A 23,680-nucleotide genomic window follows, 5' to 3' on the forward strand; every position below is an offset into this window, starting at 1 on the left:
GAGATGAACTGAAAAATACTATTTCTTATTTCTTTTTTACAGTGCAAATATTTGTAATAAAAAATAATATAAAGTGAGCACTGTACTTGTATTCTGTGTTGTGATTGAAATCAATATATTTGGAAAATGTAGAAAACATCCAAAAATATTTAAATGGTATTCTGTTGTTGTTTAACATTGTGATTAAAACTGGGATTAATTGGGATTATTTTTTTAATCTTGCAATTAATCGCAATTTATTTTTTAAATAATTTGACAGCCCTAATTTATATTTATTTCCACCTGTGTACTGGTTTGTTCCTGCTTGTTAATTCCCCAAGAGTGGGATCCAGACAAGCAATTCATGAAGGAAGAAGAGGGGTTTTTCAAGATAATTGCCTTTTATGGTCCGCACTCCTTGTCTCTAATTCTTTGGAGTCTTTACTGGAGATTTCTGATATAGTGTAAGAAACCAAGCAGTGGTTGGGGCCCTCTGTCTTTTAGACCCTCGGGTTTGAATGTTGAGTTCTAGTAGATGTTGCTGATTCCTAGCCCTGGGCATTTTCAGACCAGGAGTGTGGGTCCTTATTGGCAGTTACCTCAAAGCACCACAATTACAGGAATGTAACCTTTCCCTTTCCAGCTTTTAAATTAGCCTTTGGTTTTATCCACTGTTCTGTTACGTTTATTTTAGACATCGCTTGAGCTTTCACCTTAGAGTGGGAATATGCAGAGATGGTTATCTTGGGAGAAAAAAAATTATCTGCATTTTTTTTCTTCAATATCTCTGTGGAAAATCATTTAGCCACTCTTCCCATCAGAGTTTGGAAGATTGTTTAGCTACTTGTACATTTTTCCTTCTGATTTTAATTTGGTTTTATGTCGGAGTTTCTGCCTCCTTTTTGAAAGGAACTAATCTGAACACATGAAGGGGCCCTACAGAACCTGAGATATACTGTTTGTGTCTTGGAGGATTTAATGTTTTGAGTTGAGAGTCCCCTCCCTGGCATTGTTCAGGAAGCACTGATGTAAGCGCAATAATCTGTTGAGGAGGATATTTTTTAAGAACAGGAATTACAGGTTTGTAACTTTCTTTTATACCCTCAGTGTAAAATGTGATTTTTCTGGTATTTAGGTGAAAGTTTGCCATTTTTAAATGGCAAGCCATAACTGTTCAGAACCCTCTGAATTGTGTAAAGTAACAAAATTACTGAAAATTGTTTGTTTCAATGCAGATCCACCAGGGCACAGTCCCTGTCTCCTACACAGTAACAACGGTAGCACCACATGGGATTCCGCTCTGCACAGGCCAGCACATACCAGCTTGTAACACACAGCAGGTCCCAGGATGTTCTGTGGTTTTCAGTGGACAGCACCTTCCCGTCTGCAGTGTGCCTCCTCCAGTAAGTAGGTTTATCTAATGACCCAAGCTTTCATCTCCAGTGTGTGGGGTGGGCAGCCTGGAGCTTCACAGCTAATCTGGTTTTTCAGTTTGCATCAGAGAAATCCACTCGTCACTGGGGCAAAGTGTGGGTGTATAAGCAGACCTTTTAGCTTGATGTAAGGTTGCGTGTTTTATGCTTATGTACTTTTTTTCATAGTGGTGTAGTATTCTTATATTAGCATGTTTTAACTAAAGTCAGAACTAGCTCCAGTCTCTGGACACTCATCCATAGCTTCACAAAACAAGTTCAGAAATTTGGAGGAAAGGGTTTTTAAAGTTAATCGAATAGTAGGAAGCCCCCTAAAATAATTGACAGGGTGTAAGAGGCCCCCTCCCCTCAGAGGGTGTGCGTGCATATACAAAATCAGCCCTTCCAGCTACATCTCTAAAATCAATAATTTGTGTAAATATTAGCAAGATTTAAAAAAAAAGACTAAGACAGGCCAAAAGAGATCTCAATTATTTGGAAACACATTAACAAAGAAACTGTCAAAGCATCCTTGTTTATCTAATAACCCTGTATCTCCCACATTGCTGGGAGCAGAATAACTGAATTGCCGGGATAACTCTTTCCTGTCTCAGACCTGAAATGGTACGAAGAGTTCATCCAAATACCAGATGGGGATAATACCATCCAGCTACGTTACATGCATACAATCTTGCTGTCAGAGAGAGAAATATCATTATGTAAGTGCTGACAGTGCACTCAGTACTGTACAAGTAACAAATTAAGTAGATGCCGCCCTGAGGAGCTCACACAATCCAGAAAACTGCCTCTTCATGTGTGTTTTAAATAAGATGATAATGGAAAGTAACCATACGTTGTGTCTACACCCCAGTAATCATTTGGGACATATAGAGTGGAAAGACACCTTTGTGTGTGCAGGGCTGCATTATAAGGGCTGCGTTGCTCTCAGTACCAATTCTTCTGTACCAGTCACACTACTGAGCGCTTCTCTAGCCCCCACTTCTGTACTGATTCATTTTTTTTTCTACAGTTAACTTTGCTTTGTTTCGCACTTCTAGAAGTTATGAAAATGGGGTGACTTAAACGTCGTGGTTTAAGGTGTGAACTAACATAGTGTTAAGAACCTTAATTTCCTGAGTAAAGCGCTTTCCTGACTTCAGCGTTGATTTCTCAACTTTAACAATGCATAAATAAATCTTTGTATATGTAATATTTTTATGAAGTGTATATGCAGAAGCATATCAGTCCATTTTGCAACATTTTTTTAACATATGAACGTTGACAGCCCCAATTCACACCAGTATTACTTTTTTTTTCTTCCTTTTCAAACAGAATATTCATTCCCTTTCCAGCTCCTGTGTGCTTCAGGGGCTGTTTGAGCAGTGAAAATTGCTCATATAATTTGTAAAATATTATGGTTTTGATTCTCATTTACACTAAAGACACTCTACATTGTAAATTACATTCACAGCTATTTCAAGACCCTTTACGCTGCCAGAGCAATCTATTTCAGAAGCTGCTGATGCATCTAAGTTGATGGACCAGGGACAGCAGTTTTAATTCACTTTATCCAGACCCCATTCACTCCCCATTGGATATCTTCTTCAGCTTTCTGGCATTCTGTAGTTTTCAGATGCCTGTTGGTAGCACTTCGTCTTCATAGTTGTTTCTTTGCTGCGGCACCTCAATCCTATGCAGGGAGTGGGAGCTGTCAAAATTTAGGTAATCTGTTACATGGTCAGAGTGCCAGAGAAGCAGAGGGGAGAACTCTCCTGTCTATATAAATTAAGTCACAGTTTTAAGAGCTGCTAAGGAGCAACTGATTGGAGGTGCACACACCTATCTGCCTTCCCATTGAAGCATCTCTGGGTTTTATGCAGTCTCGTAAAACCCATGAAACAGCAGAGGACAAAGAGAGACAAGTGCAGTTGGAAAGCAGCTACTACAATTAAAACTGCAGAGGAATTAATTTTCAAGGAACCCTCCAGAATGTTTCAAAATCTGACCTGGGAGAGCACAGAGAAGAAAATCTTTAATTGAAAAATGCTCAGAGTGGTGTAATCTGATTGGAGAAGCATCTCTATGGTCCCAGTGCACACATTGGGTGGAAGATAATTATATGGGTTTGGAACCATCTTCACTTAAACTGATTGCTGCCTTATCCATGACATTTTGTTACAATACTATTTTATATTCAAAACATAACAAATTTGCCTACAAAACAGTCATAAACTATAGTTTGATCTGCTCATGCGAGGGGATAACATCTCAGTTTCATCGTGTGTATTCAGTTCAGTGAAATCGCTATATTAAAAGAATGTAACATTTGCAGGGAAACATGAATGTGAGGAAATAGTTGTCTGCCCATATTCAGCCCTGCCCTCTTGTGCTCATACATTACAGTAATTTTTAATCACATGACAGCATGATATTATTTCCACAAGACTGATCTCGCTCAGTGCTTATATTTGTGACCAATCAAAACAGATTTTTCACCTTACAATCACAATGTGTTGTCTGTCTCAAATTTCAGCTTTTTAGCTCCACCTGTAGATATTAGAACTGTTCCCAAAAAAGTTGTTGGTTTTTTTAAATGTTAAGTCGGCTTTTCATTGCCTTCATGTAAGAAATGACAGAACTGTGTTCGCATACATTTTTTTTAAAAATCACCTTTGGGCAAAGACGAGATCTGGAAAATTTTCAGTCTGGAAAATGAAAGTTTGACAGCTTCTGCAAGGCATTTGACTTGGTACCACGTGGCATTTTGATTTTAAAAAAAAGAAAATGATGCAAAATTAACATAGCCAGTTTTTAATCCATTTAATGTGTGCTAACTGAAAGATCTCAAAATGCAATGCAAAGAGGGAATCCTCATAGAGAGCGTGTGGTGTTTCTAGTGAAGTCCTGCAGGGATCGGTTCATTGCCCTATGCTATTTAATATTTCTATCAATGACCTAGAACGGGGTGGCCAACCTGGTACTGGTACTCGCCATGCTAGTGACCTACCTACGCAGAGGGGGATATTCCCGTACTTGGATGACTGCCTGGTGAAAGCACCAACACTGCAGACAGCCATAGATACCACCCAACGTATGATAAAACTCTTCACCTCCTTAGGACTTTAAATAAGCTTACAAAAGTCCACTCGAACAGCTGTCCAATGCCTGGAATTCATTGGAGCGAACCCCAACTCCCTCAAAGCAACTGCCTCCCTTCCAACAAAACACTTTCTGACTCTACCACCTTAATCTCAACAGCGCAGAACAGCCTGCAGGTGTCTGCCAGAACTTGCCTGCAACTCCTAGGCCACATGGCCACCACAACCTCTGTCGTCCAACATGCAAGGCTACACATGCGGTGCCTTCAAGCCTGGTTACAGACAAATTATGCTCCCCACAGGCACAGCATAAACAAACTCCTCACCATGCCCAGTGCAATCAGGGACTCCCTGCAGTGGTGGACCAATCCAGACAACGTCTGCAGGGGTGTGCTGTTTCTGCAGAATCCACCAGTGCTCACCATCACCATGGACGCATCCCTCCTCGGCTGTGGGGGCACATCTACAGACACATTCTGTACAGGCCCCCTGGTCTCCAGCGGAGTCCCAGCTTCATATCAACCTGCTGGAACTACAAGCGGTTCAAAATGCCTGTTCTCATTTTCTACCACTAATCCAAAACAAAACGGTACCGATCCTCACGGACAATGTAGCCAGTATGTTCTACATAAACAGGCAAGGGGGAGCTCAGTCACACTCCCTATATGTGGAAGCCATGTGTCTTTGGCAATGGTGCATCAAACACAATGTCCATGTTATAGCTGCCAGAACAACACGGCAGAGGACCTTTTGTCAAGATCACTAACTTGGGGGACTAACATGAAGGGGAAAGGAGTCCAGGAAAGCTGGCTGTATTTCAAGCAATCCCTGTTGAGGTTACAGGGACAAACCATCCCAATGTGTCGAAAGAATAGTAAATACGGCAGGCGACCGGCTTGGCTTAACGGTGAAATCCTAGTGGATCTTAAGCATAAAAAAGAAGCTTACAAGAAGTGGAAGGTTGGACATATGACCAGGGAAGAGTCTAAAAATATTGCTCGGGCATGTAGGAATGAAATCAGCAGGGCCAAATTGCACCTGGAGCTGCAGCTAGCAAGAGATGTCAAGAGTAACAAGAAGGGTTTCTTCAGGTATGTTGGCAACAAGAAGAAAGCCAAGGAAAGCGTGGGCTGAATGAGGGAGGCAACCTAGTGACAGAGGATGTGGAAAAAGCTCATGTACTCAATGCTTTTTTTGCCTCTGTCTTCACTAACAAGGTCAGCTCCCAGGCTGCTGCGCTGGGCATCACAGCATGGGGAGTAGATGGCCAGCCCTCTGTGGAGAAAGAGGTGGTTAGGGACTATTTAGAAAAGCTGGACGTGCACAAGTCCATGGGGCCGGACGCGTTGCATCCGAGAGTGCTAAAGGAATTCGCGGCTGTGATTGCAGAGCCATTGGCCATTATCTTTGAAAACTCGTGGCGAACGGGGGAAGTTCCAGATGACTGGAAAAAGGCTAATATAGTGCCAATCTTTAAAAAAGGGAAGAAGGAGGATCCTGGGAACTACAAGCCAGTCAGCCTCACCTCAGTCCCTGGAAAAATCATGGAGCAGGTCCTCAAAGAATCAATCCTGAAGCACTTACATGAGAGGAAAGTGATCAGGAACAGTCAGCATGGATTCACCAAGGGAAGGTCATGCCTGACTAATCTAATCGCCTTCTATGATTACTGGTTCTGTGGATGAAGGGAAAACAGTGGATGTATTGTTTCTTGACTTCAGCAAAGCTTTTGAAACGGTCTCGCACAGTATTCTTGTCAGCAAGTTAAAGAAGTATGGGCTGGATGAATGCACTATAAGGTGGGTAGAAAGTTGGCTAGATTGTCGGGCTCAACAGGTAGTGATCAATGGCTCCATGTCTAGTTGGCAGCTGGTGTCAAGTGGAGTGCCCCAGGGGTTGGTCCTGGGGCCGGTTTTGTTCAATATCTTCATAAATGATCTGGAGGATGGTGTGGATTGCACTCTCAGCAAATTTGCGGATCATACTAAACTAGGAGGAGTGGTAGATACGCTGGAGGGCAGGGATAGGATACAGAGGGACCTAGACAAATTGGAGGATTGGGCCAAAAGAAATCTGATGAGGTTCAATAAGGATAAGTGCAGGGTCCTGCACTTAGGACAGAAGAACCCAATGCACCACTACAGACTAGGGACCGAATGGCTCGGCAGCAGTTCTGCAGAAAAGGACCTAGGGGTGACAGTGGACGAGAAGCTGGATATGAGTCAGCAGTGTGCCCTTGTTGCCAAGAAGGCCAATGGCATTTTGGGATGTATAAGTAGGGGCACAGCGAGCAGATCGAGGGACGTGATCGTCCCCCTCTATTCAACATTGGTGAGGCCTCATCTGGAGTACTGTGTCCAGTTTTGGGCCCCACACTACAGGAAGGATGTGGATAAATTGGAGAGAGTCCAGCGAAGGGCAACAAAAATGATTTAGGGGTCTGGAACACATGACTTATGAGGAGAGGCTGAGGGAACTGGGATTGTTTAGTCTGCAGAAGAGAAGAATGAGGGGGGATTTGATAGCTGCTTTCAACTACCTGAGAGGTGGTTCCAGAGAGGATGGTTCTAGACTATTCTCAGTGGTAGAAGAGGACAGGACAAGGAGTAATGGTCTCAAGTTGCAGTAGGGGAGGTTTAAGTTGGATATTAGGAAAAACTTTTTCACTAGGAGGGTGGTGAAACACTGGAATGCGTTACCTAGGGAGGTGGTAGAATCTCCTTCCTTAGAGGTTTTTAAGGTCAGGCTTGACAAAGCCCTGGCTGGGATGATTTAATTGGGGATTGGTCCTGCTTTGAGCAGGGGGTTGGACTAGATGACCTCCTGAAGTCCCTTCCAACCCTGATATTCTATGATCACAAATGGGAGCTGAACACACAGGTCATCAGAGATATTTTCAAGATGAGGGGGTTCCCAACGATAGACTTCTTTGCAACTGCACAAAACTCCAAATGCCCCCAGTTCTGCTCCAGAGCAGGACTCGGTTGACACACTCTGGGTGACACCTTCCTCGTCAAGTGGAGAGCCCCTTCCTGTATGCCTTCCTGCCCACCTCCCTCCTAGCCCGTGTACTCCACAAGATAAAACAAGACGGATCCAGAATGATCCTAATAGCCCCCCATGGACGCGACAAATGTGGTACCCTTACCTTCTCCACATGTCGGTCTGTCCCCCATGCATGCTCCCACTTCTGCCTCGGCTTCTATCTCAAATAACCTCCGTTACTTCACAAGGTGAGTAGCTTTCTCATCTCTAACGGTGAGAGTAATTAACCATCAGAACAATTTACCAAGGGTCGTAGTTGATTCTCCATCACTGGCAATTTTTAAATCAAGATTGGATGTTTTTCTAAAAGATGGGCTGTAATTCAAATAGGAAGTAATTCAGGGAAGTTCTGCCCTGTATTATACAGGGCGTCAGATCAGAGGGTGGGCTGGGCATGCAGGGTCACACACACGCCCGTGCCTATATTTCTGCCCAGAGACACCCATCCTCAGGGCAGAGGTGATGCCTGGGTGGGGCATGCAGGGTCAGCCCTCTTCTCCCCTCCCGAATTTCTGCCCAGCAGGAGTGACAGGGCCAGGCCCCGGCTCCCTAACCTGGGGAGGCGGGAGAGCCCCGCAGGGAAGCGGTGACTGATGGGCTGGCACTACATCCCGGGCCTGCGCCAGTTGCCCTGCCACTGTGACAGGGAGCAGAACGCTGCCCCCCACCTTGAGTGTGAGGCCTCAGGTACCCCCTGCAGACCCCCCCCGACAGTACCCCTCCGAGTACACACACAGCCCTCCAGCACTCCTCCCCCCCTTGTTTCTGTAAATTGAGTGAGATGCTTTGGGGCTAGTTTTTAAAGTGATTTTGGGCTATTAATGCAGTAGAAATCTGGCAGCCCTGGTGCTGGTCCCTGAGACACCTGGCTCCTCAGAGTGCAGGGCAGAGGCTGGGGGCTGGCTGCTGCTGAGACTCACTGCCAACTTCTCCCCTCCTCAGACAGGCCTGGGCTTAGCAAAACTGCCACGGAGCTTCCCCTGGGTGGGCAGGGCACAGCAGCGGAATGCAGGGCTCCCTGGCCATGCTGCAGAGGAAAGAACACTCGCACCTGCTCTCCTCAGCACCCACAATGCCTCTCCCCTGCTCACCTCTCCTGCACAGCACTGACTCCTGCCTCCTCCTCCCAGTACACAACTGGCTTTAGCCCTCAGTGCCCCATGTCTGTCCCCCACCTCTCCTGTGGAGCTGGCTCTAGTCCTCAGTGTTCCACAACAATACAATATTTTTGTATTAATATAATGCATATCTGAAATAAACAGCTTTAAAATTTAAAAAAGCTTTAAAAATCCGGAATTACTATTTTCTCATTGCCGGAAAACATCGGCCCTAGATATAAGCAACTGGAAAAGGCCTATTAGAATGGAAATGGCCAAGCATCTTTACCTGTAATGGTCACTACACACTCCAGCTTTAATATGTAAATATAATAACACAAAATGAAGTAAAATAGTCTGAAGCGACATGTTTTCTCAGTGTATTGTGAGGTAAGCTATCAAGATATTGTTCTCAATAGTGAATAATAGTGGTTGTGTGTGGATAAGATCTATATTCATAGGTTTTAAGGCCAGAAGGGACCATTATGATGATTTGTTACACAGGATGTTAGACTAGGCCATAGAACTTTACCCAGTAATTCCTGCATCAAGGCTGTAACTTCTGTTTGAGCTTTTCTAAAAGCTTGCAGTAGGTATCTAATATTTATTTAAATGTCATCACTGAAGTCTGTTTTAATATGCTTCAGGAATCTCCACCAAACTGTTGTACCATAGTACTTAATGTTGTAGTATATAAATTAATCTTTGGTTAATTCAGAGAACCAATCCTCAATTTATGGTATACAATAAAATTTCATTTGCAGAATAATAACCTCTTACCACAATATAAGGCTTTGGGCTGCCACGTAAATTGCATTGCAGTAGATGATGGTGAATAGTCAAGGACAGTTAATAGTACATTTCAGGGGGAACCAAAATTAAGCTCAAACTAATCTTCTGGAGTATATCAGCCTCCAGTAAAACATTGATTTTTGGTGGGTCATGACCTCAGTGATGCCTACACAAAACTTGACAAAGGTTAGGCTGCTAGAGTACAAAGACCACTTCCCATCATGCTGACCACTATTGTCTCATGTTCACTTGTACTCCTCTGTCCCTAGCCATCTGTTTCTTATCTTATACATAGATTGTAAGCTCCTTGGGGCAGGGACTTGTCTCTTCTGTGTTTGTACAGCACCTAGCATAAAGAGGTCCTGGTCATTGATGAGGGCTTCTGAGCACTATGGTAATACAAATAATTAGTAGTAGTAATAGAGTGAGGTTGATTACACCTCCAGTACTGGCATTTGCTCATAAGCGACATCTCTTTACCACCTGCAGAGTCAGTATTGTCAATATATACAGTGTATTGGGTGTTGACATGACTCCTGGGCCTGCAGAGGTGGAAGTGTGTTGGCGGCAATGTACTGAGCCATTGGGGACTGATTCATGGCACCTTCTAGCAGTCCCCTGCTAATCAGTAAACAAAGTGCTGTTTGTTTTGCACATATTTGTATTGAGGCAGAACTGTCAGTCGCACAGCACTTATTCACTGCTGTACTGAAAACCTGCTTTTCCCCATTCTTAGGTTCTCCTTCATGACCTTGCCTGCACAGAGCCATACTGCTGGAGTTGTGTGTCTTGCCATGGCACCTTTTTAAAAAGCCGCTGGCAGTTCAGGGTGTATATGTGCTCCTTTAGCCTTGTATTCTATTGTGCAGGGGTATGAATACTGCATCCCTTTCAAGCTGTCCCTCAGTTCCTCTCTCTGCCATCTAGAGCATTCATAAAATGTTGTAAAAATTGTATGTAAAAGTAGAAGGGTTTTTTTGGTAGTTTTAAAAACTTCCTAGTTTGATTTTATTGCAGTTTTCTTCTTTCTGACAATGGCCTCCGTTAACATAACAGCAGAGCACCTCAAATCTTGAATGTATTTATCCTCACAGTACTTCTGTGAAGTAGGGTAGTACGATCATCCCCATTGTGCAGATGGGGAACTGAGCCACAGAGATGCTAAGTAACATGCCCAAGGTCATGCAGGAAGTCTGCTTCCTGTACATTTCTGAAGTCCCAGACTGTTGCCCTGGTCCCTAACCACCGATCGTCTTTCCTCTGGGACAATGCTTCTTCCAGCAGAAAGACTGGATTTTGTACCCAGCGCTCAAACTGCTTCACTTGACAACATGACGGGTTTCTAGGTCAAGGTTACTTTCTTCTGTTGGAGTGTGAAGAGTCCAGGACCCCTTTCACTAGGAAGTGTTATGCTTCTAAGTGCAATTGGTGTTGAAGAGACTTCCTCTTCTTTGATGTCTTGGCAACAGTTATGACTTAAGAACAGGAGTACTTGTGGCACCTTAGAGACTACCAAATTTATTTGAGCATTTATTTGAGCATCGGATGCATCCGATGAAGTGAGCTGTAGCTCACGAAAGCTTATGCTCAAATAAATTGTAGTCTCTAAGGTGCCACAAGTACTCCTTTTCTTTTTGCGGATACAGACTAACACGGCTGCTACTCTGAAACCTGTTAGTTATGACTTTAGTTATGGCTATTTCTGCAAACAATGTTTCTAAGAAAGGGGTGGCTTTTTCCATTCCCTGGCGTAACAAGTTAAAGGATTTTACAGTCATGACGCTTCCCATCTGGAAGCCTTCTGATTCCTGTGACTTGAATTTGGTTTCCACTAAAACTACCAAGAGTCTTTCTGAGTCCATAGGACCTTGCTCTCTCTACCCCTTTTCCCCTTGTCTTAGGACTGTCTGCTCAACCAGGAGAGTCTTGGAGCTGAATTCTGATGGTTGTCCTACCCTGTGTAATCTTCATGTCTGTCTCAAGGCCCATATTTTTCCAAAGCCCCATAGCCATACTGAGGGAAGTGAAGTCACTTCCCGTGGATATCAAAATTTCTGTCCCTCCTTAGGAAGCCTAGCAGTCCGTGGCCTCTGGAAAGCTAAAGATCAGGCCATCTCAACTGAAGGGCTGTCTTAAATGCATAAGACTGTGCATGTGCTCCTGTTAGAAGCTGGCCTACATCTTGTATCTGATTTCCCAGGGCTCATTCACTAGGGAGTGTGGCTGCTTCAGTGGCAAGTACCCACAATATGCCCTTAACAGAAACCTTATGGGATTCCTCTCTGAAATTCATTCCACGCCTTCACAAATAGGGATTCCCTCAATCCTGTGTCCAGACCAGATGCTTGTTTTGGGAGGGGGCAGTGCTTTGATCGCTTTTCAGTTAACAGTGCTCCTTAGCCCACCTCCTGATAACGGTCTGAAAAATTCAGGGGAAAAGGAAAACTTCGGACTATTCGTTTTTCCATTTTAAGATGAACTGTAGAGCTGGTTAAACTTTTTCAAATTTAAATCCCATGAAATGTTTTCCTTTCCTCAACCTGCTGCCCTTCTCCTGAGAGCATAGTGTCCTCTAGCATGCCCTGGACAGGCAATTTCAAAGGAGAGAAGAGGGGCTACCTTTTACAGAGCTTAGGGTTTCTTACCTCCACAGAGCCACAATGACATTTTCCTCTCCTATGCTTCAGAAGTTAAGGATTCTAGAGGTAGAGAAGAACTGAGCAATGCTTGGGGTTGGAATATTTATACCTAGAACTTGAGACAAGTTGCTGCTTAACTGTTATAGCTGTGTTGATCCCAGGGTATTTGAGTGAAGTAATACCTTCTATGGGACCAACTTCTGCTGGTGAGAAAAACAAGCTTTCGAGCTTACACAGAGCTCTTCTTCAAGTGACCTGATGAGAAGCTCTCTGTAAGCTCGAAAGTTTCTCTTTCACCAACAGAAAAGTTGGTCTAATAAAAGATATTACTTCACCCATCTTGTCTGTCCCTTAAAATTGTTGTGTAACCATGTAGTTAGGCATGTGGTTCTGAGGAGGCAACACGCATGGAGATAGACGCTACTGGGGTAAGTAACCCCTACCCCTTCTTGTATTTCAGTCAGAAGTCCTGTCTGATCCTGCAAGATGCGGAGCACCTTCAACTCCTTATCTTCATCTGAAATTAAGGGTACTCAGCACCTTTCAGGTTTTGCCTGTGATATCAAAGCTCTGAAATAAATCTCAGTTCTTGAGTGGAAGTACCTCTTTTACCACATTAGGGTTATATAAAAAATCAATGCATTCTGAGGCAAGTGGTACATTTCCTTTGAATGCCACTTCTAGTGAACAACGAAACTACTGTAAATTAAAGGAATATTCAGGTTAGAAGCAGAATTGTAAAATTGTAAATGGTCTCTTCTTTTCTTTTACAGATGCTTCAGGCATGCTCAGTCCAACACTTACCAGTGCCATACGCAGCGTTTCCACCCCTTATTTCTAGTGATCCATTTCTTTTGCATCCTCCTCACCTCTCTCCACACCATCCTCCTCACCTGCCACCGCCAGGCCAGTTCGTTCCCTTCCAAACACAACAGTCACGGTCGGTATGTATCATATTTTACTAACTAACTTTCCTAGACTATTTGCTGTTATCATTCAGCTGGCTTTATGGTAGGGGAAAGTGAGTGCATCTGACACGCAGTAACTCTTACAGGTTTTTGATGCAATGGGAGAGCTTCCCAAGCAAAAGTCCATGGCCCATAAGAATCTTAGATACAAGAAATTGCAATCACCTTTGTCTTATTAGTATTTCCCAGGCCACGTACTCTCTTGTTCCTCCTTTACTCCTGTCAGGAGAGCCTAAAATAATGTTCACCTTTTTCATAGATTTCCTACTGCTTCTGCAGTTGTTTTTTCTCTCCTGGGCGCAGAAGAGAAAGTCTAAGTCGAGCAGTGGTCTTGGCGGAACAAAATCACAGGTTGCTACCTAGAAAGAAATAGGAGAATGTGAGGAGGAATTTTCCCTTTCTCCTCTCCATGCCCCCATCCAGTTACCCTAGACAGATTTTTTAAATTGCTAATTTCGACAGAACAAAGGAGAAAAGCATAGTGCCTTGTGTCCTTGAAAATGCATTCCAGAGAACCTAGATATTTTTTGGGTATGGTTATGGAGCCCTTCCACTCAGGGAAAGCTTAGTGGAGCGGGTAACAGCTCCGTGATAGGGGTCCATACAGAAGTGGCAAGTAGGTGACCTTATTTTACATATTTCACCTAACGAAAAGTGAGACTTCATAATCCCCGTTTATTAACTCTTTGGAGATGGTGGACAGGCATCTATATCCTCCTAAAGGTTTGTTTGGCTGGCACTTTAGAAGATGCCAATATTTTATTAATACATAAATACAAAAGAGAAGTTTCAGTATGATTAAGTACTCAGGCCTGTGCATGCCCCTGATGGCTGAACCTCTGAGTCAGGTGTGGTGTTACACTTAGATCAGGTGACTCCAGTATGGTGGGGGTTGACAGCTCCTATGCCATGCCCACAGGGTTACAATGATGAGTGCCATAGAAATGCCTACAGTGTAAAGTTTTGTTCAGCAGAACAGGGGACAGAATTTCCCATTCCTTTTGTTTCCACACAGTGGTTTCCTCTGCTGTGTTTCGTGAAGTGGGTGGAGCTATCTACCTGCAACCAGGAAATAAAGGGGCAGTTAGTGAGACAGTAGGGGATTAAGAATTTTAAAAATGTTGAGACCAAGATTGATCTGATCATTGGGGTGACCTTTCTTAATAGAAGTAATATATACTATAGCAACCCTTTAGATTAGCATATCTAGCCTCATCCGCTGCTATGCACTATTTATGAATTCTTCCTAAAATTGTCTTTTGGGCTGGAACTTATGCTGCTGCTGCTTCTCTGCCCGGAAATAATTTAAAACAGAACTGAAAATCTGTTGAATTTATTACCAGAATGTTTGTGAGGGGATGGGTAAAGTAAGGGGTGCCTCCTACTCTTGACTGTTTCACTTATGGTCCTTTACTTTGCTGTTGCTGCCAAAGAGAGACCCACCGAAGCAGATTTATTTCCCTTTTATAGGCAGATAATTGACTGGCCTCTGAGGTTAAATGCAGCACAGTATAGTTGCTGGGCTAATATTAGTGTCTTTCTAATGAAATGGTGTCACAAACAAAGCTCACTATTGTGAGGATTGCTGACTAGAACTTGTATACATTCATTGGGTTTAATAACCTGGGCACCCCAAGGGAGGATTTTTGTGCCCAAGTGCAAGAGGGGAGTGGAAGCCTCTTATTTAACAGGTGATCTCTTTCTCAGTAGGTAAAGGGAGTGTTTTTAACATGCCTTATGTAAAAGCGATACAAGATTGACATGGCTGTGAAAGCAACCAAGACAAGGCAGAAGCTCAGTACAGTGTGTCCATACCCTGCGTTTTAGTGGCAGGGGGAATGGGGTTTGGTGGAGGAGGCGTGGAGGGAGGATAACGGTTCTTTCTTCACGTGCAAACAATGAGCTTTCCCATAGGAAACATTTTTAACTTGCTCAGGCACATAGCGGAAGCTGAAGGCACCTAGATATATGTAGATAATGGATTCTATAAGGAAATAGTAGAGAACTGGCACCATTTTCGAGATAATCTGTGGAATAGGCCCTTCTTTGTACTAAAGGAGTAGGCAGTTAAGATACTGCCCACCAATATGTAGCCGACTGATTCAGAGGACCATTATTAAAGTATTCCTGGATTCCAGTAGTGATTTTACTTAAAATCTGTTTGTTTTAGATACATACCTGGCTCCCACAGTGCCTCCCACTCTTCAGTGTATTTATTTTCACAGCTTTCCCATGAGGTAGGGGAAGTGCAGTTATTCCCATTTTATAGATAGGGAGCCAAGGACATGGAGACAGCGACTTTCCTCCAGGGCACACAGGGTCTCTGGAGCAAACAACTGAGCATGGGTCTCCTCTGAGTTCCAAGCTCGCATCCTGACCATCTATCCACTCTAAGTCCTTTACTGCAGTGGAATATTTTATTGAGGAACTTGCATTGACTGAAATGTTTGTGTATTTCTGTGTACCCTTGTGATTTCCTATGTACCTTGGTGATCATCTCTGGTTGCTGATTTCAAGGGGTTATTTTTTACTATAGACCAGGGCCTCTCAACCTGTTTACCATTGTGGGCTGCGTATGCAGCTGTCTGTGTTGTGTGCCAAATCCATGCAATATATATACTACTTCTATGACCCTGAGGATGTGACATGGGCCGCAGCTGTGTGCTGATTGTGCCGCGGTTGAGAACCATTGCTATAGACTGTGGCCAGAAGGACAAAAGAACTTGGAGCCTCTTGCTAAACGTCTTTCATTTGACGTTTCACAGCTAGTTTCATTCTAGTGCATGAGGAGAGCAGTCTGCTACTCATATTCTTAGGCAATTATAGTAACTTCCATGGTTAATTGCCAGTTTGAAAATGTCCTGGCTTCTGAGTGTGACTAACTGGGAAATGTTACTATGTACTAGATCAGGGGTTCCCAAACTGCAGGTACGTGAGACATCTTGGAGGAGAGGGTACATGGGAGAAATTGTGTAATGGTGGGTTTTATTAATTTTATTTTTTGCATTTTCATAATAGGCTACTCAGACAAAGCTTAAAACTCTTGGAATTTGTTATATAAAATATGATAGTTAATTTACTTCAAGATGTACCTATGAGAACACAGATACAGAGACGCTGACATACAAAGTCCTCACCTCCACTCACCGTACGTTTGCCCAGCAACTGTGCAATCTAACTGAGCTCAGAACTTAGTTTTTTTCAGTTGTATACATTGCACTATATCTGCACGTAACAGTGAAATATGGACAGATGGCTAAAGACAGGTAGCGTTAAGAAGAACGCACAAAGTATCAGTGATGAGAAGGGTGGGGTACATGGGCATTTGGTAGATCTGAAAAGGGGGTACACCATAAGAAAAGTTTGCGAACCTCGGTACTGGATCCTTATTTAACCTCTTGGGGGATAGAGAAATGGTTGTTTTTCCACTAGTGTTGAGGACAGAAGCCATGGATCCAATCAGTTCTCTTTATTCTGTAAAAAGATGACAGCAACCGGGGAGCACAAAGCTGTAACCTTGTCTCATCTGTGGGGAAAAATTAACTATCCTAAATACAGCAAACACTATTTCTTCTTAGCCACTTCAAAGGATAGAGAACGAAGTAGAACTGCTTGGAGAACACCTTCCAGTAGGAGGTTTTACCTATCCTCCCTCAGCCCATCCACCAACACTGACTCCCTCAGCCCCTCTCCAGTTCTTAACGCACGACCCTTTACACCAGGAGGTGTCCTTTGGAGTAGTAAGTATTGCTTTCAGCACTTCCCTCTTCCTCATGCTATGCTTCTCAATTCATCAGTACCCTGGCATGGTTGTTATTGTACATCACAACTATTTTATTTAAAAATCGGATTATTGGGTAGAATTTTGTTAGAGGCTGTCACTGCATAATGAAATTTGTTTAATCTCCATGTCTAAACAAGTCAAAGGTAATGTACTAGTGACATCATTTAATGGTTTCTGATAAACATTACCTGTAGAGAGCCTGTCATGCCAGTTGCTTAGAAAAGGTTTTCTGTTCCAGCACAATCTGCTACTTCTGCTACACAACCATAGTGTTGAAATGCTGCACTTGTTTTGTAATGAATTTTTATGACACTTAGGGTATATCTGCACTGCAGTTGGGAGTGTGCTTCCCGGCTCAGGTAGGTAGACACATGCTAACATGCTTAAAATAGCAGTGCAGTTAGTGCAGGGTAGTCTGGGCAACGGCTTGAACTCAGTGCCTGAGTATGTACCCAGTTGCTCCAGATGGATTTGTACTCTGATGGTTAACCTGAGCTGTTGCGTATGCTGCCATGGTTACACTGCTGTTTTTAGCCTATTAGTTCAAGTAGAACTAGTATGTGTCTATCTGCCTGAGCTGGCAAGCACACTCCCAGCTGCAGTGAAGACATGCCCTAATTGGTTGAGTTGGGTATGGACATGTTCCACAGCAGGGTGGACAAAAAACATTTTTAAGTTAAATCATGTTGCTAGTTCATTACTTCCCATTTTATCCTCTTGAATTGCTGCTGTCAGTCATCTTATGCTTGTTTGTTTAGTTTTCTGGTTTAGGTAAAATCTGAAATTCTTTAAAGATTTTTTTTCTGCTAAGAAATTTTGCGCTTAAAATGCTTACCTATACAGAAAAAGGCAAGTCCATGGCCTCGTTAATATCTTTATTCTGAGACCAAGTCAAACACTAAATTGATAAGCAAATAGTCCATGCTACATTCACAACCACTCCCATCTTCCAATACGTTGAACATCCAGTAGTTAAGAAAGCTGAAATGTTTTGGCGAAGTTATACTCCTGTCAGTGTTTGTAGTCTGAAGTCAATCGGAATTGTGTTCTTAAGTCACGTAGATGCTTTTGAAAACCTTGCTCTTGGGTGCCTAAAATGGGCTTAGTAGCCTAATTGTACTAATTCTGAAAGTTTGGCCTTTGTGTATAAAACGTTCACTATCACTTTGTTAATGTATTGAAAGTGTAAATAATTTTTCACTGTTAGCACTGAGCAGTTTTGTTTTGAAATAACATTTTAATAAAAACACAATTTTAACTCCAGATCCTGCAACCACGTCTGCACATATTTATCTTTAAGCACATAAGTAGTTTCATTGAGGTCAAAGAACTATTCATTAAAGTTACATATTTTTGTAAGTGTTTGCAGCATCAGGGCCTTCATTTTCAGTATCTTTTTTACCTATAGTGCCTTGATTTAATTTACTCCACCCTGTTGCCCATGCTACATGCTACTATGTTTGTTGGTGGGAAATAGGGTTTTCTCAAGTACAAAGTTCAGCTTTTAAAAGTTGAGGAGGGATAGGAGCAGGATGAGTGTTTTTCGGTTAGCAAATTTATAGAAATATCGGTTCTCCATGAGACTTTAGATTTGTTAATTTGTACTATTTGGGACAGGGAAGAGTAATCTTTGAAGCTTTATGAAAAATGATAAATGACTCCTAAATGTTAAAATTTATCCAGTATTTTTCATACTGATTTATTGAAAAGTTAAAGTTTGATGCTATTTATGTGAAATAGAAAAGAAAATGAAGTATTAAAAAGTAATTAGTCAATGGTGAATGGCTCCATTTCTGATTTTCTGGTATGCATTGACTTAGAAATAAGAGTAAATGAAAACACACAACCCATTTTGATAGTGTTGGTACTTGTACTTGGTACTAGGGGATAAAATTAAGGCTTATTGTTTTGGAGTAGAAGTCAAGTATTTAAGGTGAAGTATTTGTGGGAAAGAATGAGAGATTGCTATTATGTGTCAGTGTGTCAATTTATTGTCATAAATTTTGGGTTTTATGTATGCATATATATTTATATGATTTGTTTTAAATTTCTCAATTTAAAAAAGGAAGATCAGGTATTTTTAGGGGCCTTCTACTAATTGTAGTTCATTTGCATGGATGGCACAAACATGAAGGATGACTGACAAGGTGCCATCAAAATCCTTCAGTGATCTTTCCCTTCGATAAATAAATTATTCAATACTCTTTAAATGTCACTTCAAAATAAGTGGCAAAATTTTACCATGTTTGCCCCCATTTTAATAGGCAGAGTCAGAAATGTTTGCACAATGATACCAAGGACTAGCTTACTCTCACTCCCATTTGGGAATAAACTATACTATAAGTAGGGGCCTACTAAATTCACTGCCGTGAAAAACACATCACCACCGACTGTGAATCTGATCTCCCCTGTGAAATTTGGCTATTGGAGGGGAAGCACAGGGCTCCAGCTGCTAGTCCTGGCCAGGCTGGGGAGGGACAGGACTTCCTCTTCCCCTGCAGGGGCTGCTTCAGGAGCTGGGTCAGACCCACCTCTGGGAACCTCCACTGCCTGCAGGAAACTCCTTGGCTGCTGGTTGGGACAGCCTCTGACCCGGACAGGAGGCTACAGATCCAGCTGTTAGCCCCTGACCCGGGTGTGAAGCTGCAGGTCGAGCTGTCAGCCCCCAACTGGTAACCCACCCCTCACATACCTTGGACCCTCACTTCTGCACTGCTGCTGGCAGGGGCACTGGCTTTCGAGCTTGGCACCTGGCAGGCTGCCCAGCTCTGAAGGCAGTGTCCCCTGCCAGCAGCAGCGCAGAAGAAGGGGTGGGAATCCCACGACCCCCATCAATAGCACTGCAACTTCCCACCCCCACCCCACCCTCCTTTTGGGTGGGGACACCCATAGTTGCAACACTGAATTTCAGATGTAAACATCTGAAACAGTGAAGTTGACTATTTTTAAAAGGCTATGACTGAAATTTACCAAAATGGACTGTGAATTTGGTAGGGCCCTAGCTGTAAGGAAACTCTATACTAGTATAACTGTGTCCACACTAAGGCTTGTGCCAGGGTAACCATATCAGTAGGTCGTAAGGTCACAACTCTAACCAAGTTTCAGAGGGGTAGCCGTGTTAGTCTGTATCAGCAAAAACAACAAGGAGTCCTTGTGGCACCTTAGAGACTAACCAAAATAGTTATTCTAGTACTAACCCGGTTTTTAGACCAGGCCTAAGAAGGATTTTATAGACTATTTTGCATGGGTTACCTGTGTACGTTGTATATCTCAGCCATTTCACACAGAATGGTGGAAGCTGCATAATTAGGAATCCTTGTCTTAACAAAATTGTTTGTGTTTGAATAAACATTTTAATTTTATTTGGTAATGCGTTTTAAAAATCAGTTCTAATAGTCCAAATTTCAGTTAATTTAAATATACTAGTAAACTGTGCAAGAAAATACTGAAGCTTTTCTTCCTCCTCACAGCCTTATCCACCCTTTATGCCTCGAAGACTCACAGGGCGCAGTAGATATCGATCCCAGCAGCCAATACCACCACCCCCTTATCATCCCAGCCTGTTACCATATGTGCTGTAAGTTTTGTGCAGCTTTTTGTAGCTTGTTAAATAACATTTTTAATGTACTTTCATTTTTAAATGGTCCCTTTAACATAGGCCTTATCCTGTCCTCAGCCCAACACTGTTCCCTTTCAGGCATAGCACATAGCAATACCTGTCCTTAGTTTGCCTTAGCATTCCCATGGTAAGGGGCTTTTTTCGGTTGTTTTTAAGTTCCTTACATGTTTACCTTTCATATCAAATTTCCCACATTTGGGCTTTGCCCACAAGCAAAAACAGTTGAGCCACTTTCAAGGATGAACAGAGTCAAACACTTGCTATTATATTTTTTTTAAGTGTTTGCGTCCTCTTGCAAACAGTGCTAGCACTTCAACAAGCAAATGGTAGAAATGTGAAATTGGGCGGGGACATAGTCCCAGAGTCACTCATGGGTCTCTTCCTGATCCTGTGGAAGGCTGTTGAGAGTTGGTCCACCTGTAACAGTATGTAAAATATACTTGCATGCTAGGCTTTTGTATTTATTTTTTGTTATGCGGGTACAGATTACGTTCTGAAATGTCCTTACAATGGGATAAAAACTTAAGTGTTTATACTCAATTCAAATCCAACAGTCTTTATTCAGGGATAAATTGCTTTACTTAGTTTGAAACAGTTCTACTGAAAAATAATGGAGCATTACATGCTGTTACTTTTTCTTATTGACTGAACTGCTAATCTGTTGTAGATGCTGAATTTCTGTCCTGAATCCAATCAGCCATTTCTTTAAGAGGGTGGGGAAGAAACAAAATTCAGGGATTATGATGGGCCTACAAAACTGGGTAGGGCTCCTTTCTGCTGGAATCGGGTGGATGAAAAGCCAGATTCCACGTGCTTTGTTTGTTCTTTGGATGCTGCGTCTATTTTTGAGCTGAACATAAAATGCTTGGAAAGAGAAGATGAATATTTGTATTCCTCCCTATATCTGAAAGACAGCATTGAAAAAGAGCTCATCGAGTTTCAAGTCTTTTGTTGGATTCCCAAACCTCCAGTTTCTTTCACTATGTGCACTCTGCGGTTCCAGACTCTGCTAAATTGCATTTGAATAAATGATCCAATGAAATTGCAAAGCTTTAGATCACACATTCTTGTCAGAACTTCCCCAGATGCTGTGCCCTCCTGACTTCCCCATCCCTGGTGACTTAGCAAAGTCGAGAGACTGCTGTTGTCTGTCTGAGCCCAATGAGACCACATTTATAGTGCTCTAGAAATCTTAACTTGTGAATTTCCCTACTCTCTGCTGTAAGTTTTAAACTATAATGATTTTTCATAATTTTTGGCATATATATTTCTTGTTTTTAATTTTAAAAAAGAAAATATTAAGAACAGAAAAATGAACACCCCAAGCTTGATCTCATTTCCCAGATGCAGAAACCCCTCTGTCTTCTCCCTGGGCTGAATTCCTGTAATATACACATGTATTTGTGAATGTGCAGTGGGATCTACTCTCAAAATGTGCAAATGAACCAACTTGCACGCTTATTTACATGTATTTGTGTATTAAAGAACTTAGGCTTTTTGCATTGCAGAGCCACATCAAGTTTGGGGTTACTTGTCTTTGGTCATTTTTTTTTATCTATTTTAAAAGCTGAACAGATCGAAGCCAGACGTTCTGTTCTGAATTTTAGTTATCAGTGCAATGATGCTAATTAGGAGGTAAGGTTTCTATGGGAACATTGACTTGTAGGTATCTGAGACATAACCTTATAAATAGCAATTGAAAATATTCTACTGTGTGTCTCATGTGCCATGTCTTGGAGTTAACTTTGCTGTGAGTACCTTAACTGTTGAATTGCCTGAATTCTAATCCTTTATTTAATGCATTAATTTAATATTTCCATTTAATTTCTAAAGCATATTCATTTTAATAAGTGAACAAGATTACAGGTAGAGAACATTGGGCATAACTTTGCTGAAAGTTTAATTTTATGAATAGTAAATCCTATCCCTGATTGATCTTCCTGCAGATCAATGCTTCCAGTGCCACCTGCAGTTGGACCAGCTTTCAGCTTTGAGTTGGATGTGGAAGATGGAGAGGTGGAAAACTACGAGGTTGGTTTATGATGTGCAGATATGTTTGGGGAACAGTAGGTAACTTAAATGATGAATTTATATTGACTACCAATCTTTTTTTTGGGGGGGGGGGGGGGCTTTTTAATAAATGTTATTCTGAAAATAGACTCTAGAAACACTACTTTATGCTTGTTGTACTGGATGTTAAAAACTAAGATGTTACGCTTTTTTATTTTGTTAACATTTCTTTTCAGAACCCTCCCAGACTACTAATCATTAATTGCTCAGCTTTTCATTCTAGATTTCACTTTTTTCTTGCATTTTAATTGATTTTTAAATATTTTACAGAAGTAAATGTCATGTAGTGCATTTTACATGACTTGCTAATTGATGTTAGCTTTACACATTAATGCTAATATTATAAGATGAATTCAGCTAAATGTGAAACATAATGCTTACAAAATTTCATCATGCACTTTGTTGCCTTAATATTAAGGGTACTGTCATAAGTAACAAATATGGAAAAAACACATACCAAGAAAGTTACAGGTTAAAAATCCTAACCTTTGAAATATGGAAATAAGATGTAAAAGTTGTGAACTGGAAGCGTATATAAATATGCAAATACCATTTCAGTTGATGCATTCTCTAATACAAATATTGATGTGAAAATAAAGCAGTAAACCATCATAGGGTGTGCGCTTAGATGGCCTGTTGGTTCAGGAAGTGCACTGATAACCTAATGTACAACTTGAAGTAGCGTATTGTTGTTAGAGTACAGCTTCGTTCTTTTTAAAACCATTCATCTATCTCAGTCCTGGCACTTGGGTTATAGTTCCTCCCAGCTAGCAGATGGACAGTGATATGTCTTAAGCTTTTCCTTTCTCTTCCCTCCCCTTCCTCCCTGCTCTCCCCCAGTTCCCTGAGCTTAGAAACCCACTTCTCCTTTTTCTGTTCCCCAGGAACCTCGCTGCCTAATTAGTAACAGATGGTGGCCAGACAGCTACTTAAGTTTTTGGCGACTTATTGAAACCGTCAGGCTGCAACTCTAGTGAAGGCTTTTGTTTGCTGCTTCCCCCCCCCCCACCCCCAACAGAAGGTGAGAGTTGAAAGGGCAGCTGTGCTGAGGGGGAGAAGTGAGAGGGCAGTTAAAAGTTGTTTTCCCCTCATCTGCCTCTCCTTTCCAGCTCTTCCTACTGCCTGCCTCTCCTTTCCCTTGATCCATCACTTCTGTTCTGCAGTATTTCAGTATTTC

General features: G+C 42.2%; 1 protein-coding gene across 4 annotated transcripts in view; it reads left to right on the forward strand.

Moving 5' to 3' along the window:
- RNF38 (ring finger protein 38) overlaps positions 1-23,680 on the forward strand; it is a 192,979-nt gene that overhangs the window by 149,942 nt on the left and 19,357 nt on the right. For all 4 annotated transcript variants that reach the window (XM_077817838.1, XM_077817842.1, XM_077817840.1 and 1 more), the window contains 5 exons: positions 1,215-1,382; positions 12,836-13,006; positions 16,609-16,770; positions 20,285-20,391; positions 22,380-22,464. In XM_077817838.1, coding sequence (XP_077673964.1) covers positions 1,215-1,382; positions 12,836-13,006; positions 16,609-16,770; positions 20,285-20,391; positions 22,380-22,464 — 693 coding nt within the window. The remainder of the gene's footprint in view (positions 1-1,214; positions 1,383-12,835; positions 13,007-16,608; positions 16,771-20,284; positions 20,392-22,379; positions 22,465-23,680) is intronic.

The sequence above is a fragment of the Eretmochelys imbricata genome, chromosome 5, assembly GCF_965152235.1.
Source record: "Eretmochelys imbricata isolate rEreImb1 chromosome 5, rEreImb1.hap1, whole genome shotgun sequence".
In the NCBI taxonomy this organism is placed as follows: Eukaryota; Metazoa; Chordata; order Testudines; family Cheloniidae; genus Eretmochelys; species Eretmochelys imbricata.